At 36.3% G+C, this 8,648-nt stretch overlaps 1 protein-coding gene across 1 annotated transcript; it reads right to left on the bottom strand.

Moving 5' to 3' along the window:
* Window positions 1-3,464: 3,464 nt before the first annotated feature.
* Window positions 3,465-8,011, bottom strand: LOC144551324 (phosphatidylinositol 4-phosphate 5-kinase 1-like). Its single transcript, XM_078299251.1, has 8 exons — window positions 6,808-8,011; window positions 6,547-6,714; window positions 6,288-6,453; window positions 6,048-6,158; window positions 5,768-5,961; window positions 5,325-5,455; window positions 5,154-5,211; window positions 3,465-4,214 (listed from the first exon to the last, which is right to left on the bottom strand). Exons 1-8 carry the CDS (start codon window positions 7,809-7,811, stop codon window positions 3,899-3,901), a joined length of 2,148 nt encoding a protein of 715 aa, XP_078155377.1. The 5' UTR covers window positions 7,812-8,011; the 3' UTR covers window positions 3,465-3,898.
* Between the last annotated feature and the right edge of the window lie 637 nt (window positions 8,012-8,648).

Below are 8,648 nucleotides of genomic sequence, written 5' to 3'. Positions count from 1 at the left end.
AATCAATGTTCATAAATTATCCACATCAATCTATTTTGACAAACTCTTGATATATAATAATCAGAAGAAATTTAAAATTCACAATTTTTTATATGCATGTGCATATAGAATATGATATAGATCATATCTAACCATTTGATTATGATATTTAATTTTTAATTTAAGTTATTAAATTAAAACAAATATAGGCATTTGAATTCTCTTGAAAAATACCCTCCAAAATTTTCCGTTTGACGAAGTAAATATTGAATTTGTGGGGCTTACCATCCATCAACTCGTTGACAAGTGAAAACTGATTTTACAGCTCAAGGCACTACGCTCCTACAAAGTATAAGTGAAAAATAGGATGTACCAATGTGCTATTGTGCTTTAAATGATATTTTTTTTTTAACTTTAGCAAAACTAAAGCAGTGCAGCAATTAATGGTTGTAGGTTTCAAGCACCGACTGAATATTCAACTTTTAAGATACTCATCAGCAAAAAAACCATTAATTGCTGCATTGCTTCAAATGAAAAAAAAAAAAAAAAAAAAACTTTTAAGATGGTTAACCGCAGACTGTTTATTACAATTTTTGTCACAGGAATGTGAAACGATATTTAATTTAGTAAGATCATTGAATTAACAATCACACTACAAGCATTATTCATCATTTTGCTATTGACAATTGCAAAATGCTAAAATTTGAAATTAAAAATTTGCTTAACACAATTCAACTTACAGGAATAAAAGATGTTATGAAACTTACTGATTAGAAATTGCTAAAATTAATAATGTGACAAATTATGATCATATTTTATAATTTCAGAAATGAAGATGTTTTTATAAGAGGAATAATAAAAGTAGAAGGGGTAAGAAAAAAGAGAGAGGAAGATAAAAGTGCCAGACTTAATTATTATTATTCTAAACAAAATGTATCAAAATGGTACAATATTATTAGTAAAAGCATTTTTTTTATCACTCTTCTAATATTCTTTCATCGGTCTTTGAATTTCTCTAGCGACCAAAAGTCTAGCATCATTTTGGTTTATTTTTTGTTCTTTTATTTATGAAAAGGTTGGGAGGTCGCTTCAAGTAGTTTAAGCCTTTAAATTAATAAGTAGATGGAATTCGAAAGAAGTGGAACTAGTTATCATGCATGGCTGCGAATCAAAAGACAAAAATGAACACTTATGTAAACAATTCAAAAGCACAGGATAGTATTTTAATTGGCCAACCATTAAAAGTAGATATTATCATATTGATCTAAGTAGGTGCATGTTTTACCACCGTAAATTAAACATAATTAATTAACTCGGTGTCATCTGAGAGCAATATTTTTGCAATTTTGAAAAATATCAAATAACATTAAAATATATATAACTCTATTTTTAAGTATACTGTAGTGGTAGCGTTTAAGTCGTCCTTTCAAAAAATAATTTAACATTATCAAATAACGTATTCCTCATACAAAAAAATTCTATCAAAATCTTTGATCTTCAGATCGATATATTAATATAAACTAACAAATGTATCATTTTCTTAATAAAAATGAAAGTTATTAAAATTATCAAGTTTAAATTTTAGGTATAAAATACATGTTAAGACATAATATACATATAAAATTTACATGCCTATGTTAAGAATGACCCTCGAAGTAAAAAAACATATGTAAGAATATCACACAGTAGGGACAAGACAACTAATATCTGTCATTGTTTGTAAATAATTGTTGGGATAATATCTGGAGATTTCTTGAAGATAGCGATCTGCCTGCCCTATACTTGTATAATAGACAGCACACAACTTCGAACTGGTAAATTTACCAAGTTATCTCTCGGCCAGAGAGCCCATAATCCCATATATTCCGTACTTTTGCATGAATAAAGAAAAGAACACAGCAATAGTTTTTTTTTTTTTTTTTTAATCATTGTTGGATAGTTTTTCCTGAGATTTCACTAGATTTAGAAAGATACACTAGTACAGCATGGTTAGATTTTTTTTCTATTTTCCAAAGGCTATGCATCTATCTGTCGAAAACAATTTCTAGTATCAATTCTTCAATTGCATTTTTATCATGCTATAACATTTTCCATAGAGAGATTACTGACGAATATTGAGGAATCGGCATTTTCTGTTTACAATTTTATTAGTACCAATTATTAAATTCTTTGCTATGAAGCATATATTTTATTTAAGCAAATGTTATTTGGGAAACCTAACCTCTCCTCAGTCCTTACTAATTAGGAAACTTTGAGATATAGTTGCCACTTGCCAGGGGTAAAGTAGTAATCTTCCATTCATAAATAACGAGCAAAAGAGAGAGAGAGAGTGTTAAAAAAAAGAAAAGATACAGTACGAAAAGCTAATAAGTCACAGACATAGACTTTGACCTCATGTGAGAGAGAAGAAGAAATGGAAGAGAGATCTGAACAGAAAAGATAAAAGAAGGAAGTGGTGTGTTGGTTTCTACACGCGCTTCCATGCATTCCCTGTTATCTCTCTAAACAATCGCTATCAATAGTATTTTTGTACTGTTTCTCTCTCTAGAGAGTATGAGTATACTTCCTTTCTTGCCCTCCAGGGCAAGACACCACTCTCCAGTCTCTTTATAGCATGCCACGTGGCACCTGAACACTCAAGGCTAGCTGCCGGGCCTCCTCTCTTCCCCTGTGTTTTTACCGAGGAATTCTCAAAGAAAAAAAGAGTTTTTACATAGGATTAATTAAAGGCCCTTTGCATAATTCCCCTTAAAACTTTCTTGTTTTCATAGTCACTTCTCACTACAGGAAAAAAATCTTTTTCACAAATGTGTCAAAGGATCTAGAAACCTATAACAATGGTTCTAAATAATATACCAAGTTTGCATACTCAACTCACGGAAGTTTGCCTATTGGTTGAATTAAACATTCCTTGTCAAGGCATAAAGACTTCAATACAGGTTAATTATTTAAATTCTTAAACAATACACTTTTGTATCTCAGTGCTTGTTGAGCCGTGAAGGCAAATATTAGCAAATAGTTCCCAGAGATTGCTTAAATAAATATTAAAGCTGGAGACAAAGCAGACACGATAAAAGGTTAATAAAGATGATTAACGACGACAGGGATCTGTAATTAGTGACTTTTTATTTAGATAGAGAAAGATTAGAGAGAGAGAGACTTGGATTTAGCGAGGATAATTTTGGAGAGAGAACAGATATCAGATTGGCGTTGGCCCCTCCAAACCTACTCACTATGTTGTGCTTCTTTCTCTCCTTTTAATGCTCCTCTCTTTACCCCACCTCACTCTCTCTCTTCACTTTCTCTCTCTAAAAGTGTTAACAACTCACAACTCACAACTCACAACTCACAAGCCTAAGGTGATGCAGCACCAACAAGCCTCTGACAAAAGCTAAGGCTCAAAGCCAATCAATATGCTTCTGCCAAAAGAACCGAGAAACCAACAACACATAAGGCCCCATGCAAATTTTTAATGCTAAAAAACATTAAAAAAAGAAAAAGCGAGGATCAAATTTTAAATTGTAAAATCCAGGCCCATACTCCCGGATCCAACTGTATCTGTACATAATCTTATTCAAATCCCCACTTAACAATCTTTTTCTCTAGGAAAACCCAAAAAAAGAACCTATTTCTGATCCTCCCATAACTTTAAAAAAAACAAAAATTTAAAAACGAACCAATTCCAACGTCACTAACCAAGCATTTACAAATTGACCCTCCACAATGGCCGATCTTCAAAATTCAGCCTCACCAATAAGTTCCTTTTTATATCGTCTAATTTAGCAAACGGTCCCGGAACAAAACAAGAAAATTCTACTTGTTGCACAGGATTTAATCAGGATTGCGCTTCTATCCTTCTCCACGCAATCATTTCAGGTGTAATCTCTTTTCCTTCTCAGCCCCTTTCCTTTTACCATATTTACTCATCCTCAACAAAGATTCTTCCAACGAAATCTTGGAACCTCCTAGAATATAATTTCGGGTCGACCGCAGAGATCGAATTCGGGTCCACTTGAAGTGATTTGTAAGCATGCTCAAGCTTCTTTGTTATATCGTAATCTTGCAATATATCAATAATGCCAAAATATAGAATCACATCATAAACCTCGCAACCTTGATTTGAGGTCAAGAACCCGCCTCCATTCATTAAAAAGGGGTCCAATCCGAAACCACTATGCCTGGCCAAGTGCTCAGCCCGGGCCGGCATGTTTGCACCCAACTGGATCAAAGGCTTTCTGCATCCCAAAAGAAAAATAATATCAGATTTTGTAACACGAATGGAGATGATATTATATGTATATTATATGTATACATACCTAAAAGCCAAATATCATGGAATTATGCTTAATATTTATCTAACAGCTGATATTTAAAAAAGTTTGTGGGGGTAGTTGGAGTCTAGTTTAAAATTGCAAGAATAAAACAAGCAAACTAATTAAGGAATTAAGGTTGCATGATAAGCAAACAAATGGGGTCAATTTTGATAAGAAATATTACAGGTTTGTATGCCAAGATCACGGCAAAGAGAGTTGCAACATGATTGGGAACTCCAATTACCTTGATGTTGGATTGCAATGTGGGGCCACAAAAATTAGGTTTGCCTCCATTTTATTTTAGATCTTAGACCCTTTCAAAAAAATTATATATCAACAAATACCAAGCTTATTAAAAAGATTTTGTCACTATTACTCTTAATATAAGAAAAAAATATCGGTGATGCCTAAGTAGGAAGCGCTAGGAAAATTAATGTATTATGAAAAGGCGGTATTTGCCGGATAGTAATTGAGAGGTTGATCAATCCAACAATCTCTACAGGACTAGATGAATTCACAAATTTTCTTTCAATCAACAAAAACAATCAATAAATTCATTTACAATTCATGTTATAAAAGACAATGCAACTATAATAAAAAAATATGGCGCTTTCAGTAACAGTAGACTGAATTTTTTTTTATTTTAGCTGAACTGAGACAAGTTGACCAAGATATAAAAAAAAAAAAATTCAATATTTTTAGTTCTTATAAATTTCAAAATATTACTATAAAAAAAAACATATAACTGATATAAGAAAGTTGCTTTTGCCAGCATGGGTTGCTTCTTTAAAACCATCGGGCGGAGTCAAAGTCGCCAAAATTCAACAATTGGTGACTAAACCATTAAAGAAGTTAACGTACCGATCATCAGGAGCCAGGTCTATATAATCGAGAAAAGACTCGCTCTTGCAAGATATTTCTAGCCACACAAAACAAAAAGAAACAGGAATAAAACAAAAGATTAGATCAATCAAAATCAAGGGTCTTTATCAAGCTTAAGCCCAATAAGAAAATTTTAGGTCAAATAATTACTTGGAGAAGCCATCAATGGTGATAGGCCTATTTTGCTTGCTGTTAAGTCATCCCGAAAATGAATTCCGACCAATAGACTATAATCCATGATCCCTTCTGTTTCCAAAAATTCACAATCTCTCTTGATTTGTCTGAAATTTTAAAGAAAATTAAAAATAATTAGACTCGAACACAAATGCCCAAGAATGCTTCGGTTTTGTTTCTCTCAACTGTAACCAGCACTTCAAGTATATGCTTTCTTTCTATTTTGTTGGAGGGTTTTGCATGTACAGGTACCGATAGCAGTATCAGTAATGGCCCAACATATTTTCTTCCTTTTTCTGATATGTATGATTTGTGATAATTTGAAGTTCACCAAAATCATGATTTCTTCAAATTGGAGTGACAAGACAATTAAGCATTACCGACACAACTTGCAATAGAATATCAGAGAAGTAACTTACTCTAGGATCTCTTTGTACCAAAACGTTTGCACCCGAAAAACAAAATTTAGGTCTAGATCTTTTAAGGTAGTGGTTTCATCAATCTCTTCCTCGATTTTATCTGCTGTTCGACCGTACGATGAACCTTTCAGATCGAATCGACGGTGGATGCGGAAATCAGAGCAGAACAGATTCCCCATCACTATAAACCGGATCTATCAAATTATAAGGTGATAAATTAATAAACCTTTAAAGACTGGGGACATCAATAAATTATATCACAAGAAATGATAGTTCTTACCTTTTGACCATTGATAGGTTTTACACAATGTACCCCGAAAAACCGAGTTACTAGCGAATTTTGGTACCGGCTCACGTGCTGGTAGTAACTAGGCAACATCCGAATCAGCACCTTAATAAAAAAAAGAGCAATTTAGGATCAATTTTTCAAATCACAAGCCCTAGCATTAGCAGTGCTTACCAAAACAACATTAAACTATCAAAAGTTAACAAATGGCACCAAATATGTCCATTTCATTACCTTTACTTCAGACTTTTTTACGGTTTTAATCATGAATCTATCATCATGTGTGAGATAAAAAAAGCTCCCACTTTTTCCAGGCGAAGAGAACTCTCTAAGAGCATCATCACCGCAAATTGCCAGCATATAATCCGCTGGATCGACCTTAAATAACTCTCTCAAATGCCTAAATTACAAAAGCAACCATAATAAACAATGAGGTCAGCCCCAAATCCATACTAAACTCTAATAAACAATTATAAATATAGATTAAATTTACCTAAAAACCATGGGGCAATAGTCTTTCCACCTAAACTCGACTGATTGATGGGGTGGCGTGTTTTTAGATCCTTCAGGAGGAAAACGGGTCCAAAATTTCTCTCGCGGGTCAAAATCACCCGGCAAAAGCTCCCTAACCGGTGTCTCTACTGGCTTCCCAACTGAATAACTATAAAAGCCAAAATATTTCTGAAATGTAAGCAAATTAACCAAAGTGTTACCAGCCGGATATTCAAATTAATCAATAAAGTAATCAACTTACGCAATCCCCAATTGAAGATTACGCATCAAATCATAATTCTTATGCCCCTTGAAAATCATCTGGCCCGGCTTCTTTGCCTCTGGGGAAACAAACCAGCATGGGCTGTGAGGTGAGCGTTGGACTCGACCTGCTCTCTCAAATGCCAACCCGTCCTGGTAAAGCATCGATGCCTCCAGTGGATCAATTATATCACAAGTTATATCTCCTGCCTCGCCATCACTCTCCCAAATACAAATTCTGGGAAATACCTTTTCGCCACCAGCCCCACTTCCCCGGGCATCGACAGATGACCTCTTTGTCACAGCCGGGTAAAAGGTACCGTTAATAGATTTTAGATCCCTAGGCCCGTTAACCCATGTCCCAACGTAGCAGCTTCCATCAGGCCAGGTGAACACACCACTCCCCTTTGGCACACCATTCTCCCACATGCCGTCGTACCGGTTCCCATTGGCCCAGATCAATACACCTCTCCCGCAAATGACCCCGTTTTTCCATTCGCCAACATATTGATTCCCGTTGCGCCACGAGTACCTTCCCTGGCCATCTTGAAGATTTCTTCTCCAGGTGCCCTCATAGGTGTCCCCGTTTGCATAAACCTTGCATCCCTGACCGTGCTTCCTGTCTCCCATCCAGGATCCCCGATAGGTGGTTCCGTCGGGGCCGGTGAAAATACCGTATCCTTCCATTCGGCCGTTTCTGAACTCGCCTTCGTAAGTGGCTCCAGAAGGCCAAGAGAACTTCCCCTTGCCATTGGCCTTGCCACGTCGCCATTCCCCCTCGTACATGCATCCGTCAGACCAGAGGTACTTGCCTCTGCCATGTGGGGCCCCGCTGGAGAACGCCCCGCTGTAGACGTCACCATTCGGTAGGGTTTTCTCAGATATGGAAGTCGGGTCGACAGCGGGGGCCACACGACGGCCCCCGCGCGACATCGTTGTCGCTTGGGAGTGGGACGGACAAGTGGGGTCAGTTTCAGTTAGATCGGTGTTGGCTAGCCGTCGCATGGCAAGAATGGGAGAAGGGAATCTAGTGGAATCGGATCTCTTTTAGCATCAATGGTGGTGGTACAACTAGGGTTTTGAAGAGTAGATCCAGTTTAGAAAGATAGAGAGAGAGAGTGAGAGAGAGAACAAAGAGGATTGTGTTGTGTTGTACTGGTTTGTTTTTTTTCTTTTTCTCCCTTTAGAGCTGTGTTGGCTGGTCCGAGAGAAAGAGAGAAGGATTTAGATTAGCAGAGAGAAAATGGGAAATATGTGTTAAAAGACGAAAATGCCCCATACAAGAGAAGAGGGAGAGTGAACCCTCTTGAGAACACCCCGTGGCCCGTGGCTGGGTGGTTTCCGTTTTGTAAAGTGGGAGTGAGGGACGATAACAGAGGAGAAATAAATGTCAGTACTGAAATGACTATAATACCCCCTATAGAGTAATTACGGATTCCTCGCTTCGTCTTATCGAACGAGACGGTGGGTTCCACTTTTCAGCAATACGCAGTCGCCACGAGGAGGAAACGCTCCGTTGTTGTTTTGGAATTTGTTTCTTACTTCCGAATCGGATACACATCAAATTAACAGGTTCGGATCCTCCCAAGATAAATAGAATCCGTCTTCTAGTAAAGGGGGTGATTTTGGATTTTTGGTTATATAATATAATAGGAGTTATTTTTAACGGTACGATACATTACACCGAGGAGAGGACAAATAAATGCGTTTGATTTGTGAATCTTAGCAGATATTGTTTAGCAGAGGGGGATTGTAATGATCTCATGACATTATTTAGTGGATTCGCTGCCACTATTTTTATCGTTTATAGATAATTAGGTAGATAAAGAAATTTTCTCTTAT

This window comes from Carex rostrata, chromosome 3 (assembly GCF_964058835.1).
Source record: "Carex rostrata chromosome 3, lpCarRost1.2, whole genome shotgun sequence".
Classification (NCBI taxonomy): Eukaryota; Viridiplantae; Streptophyta; class Magnoliopsida; order Poales; family Cyperaceae; genus Carex; species Carex rostrata.
Note: the sequence above shows the minus strand (reverse complement) of the source record. Positions and strands in the feature narration are given on the sequence as shown.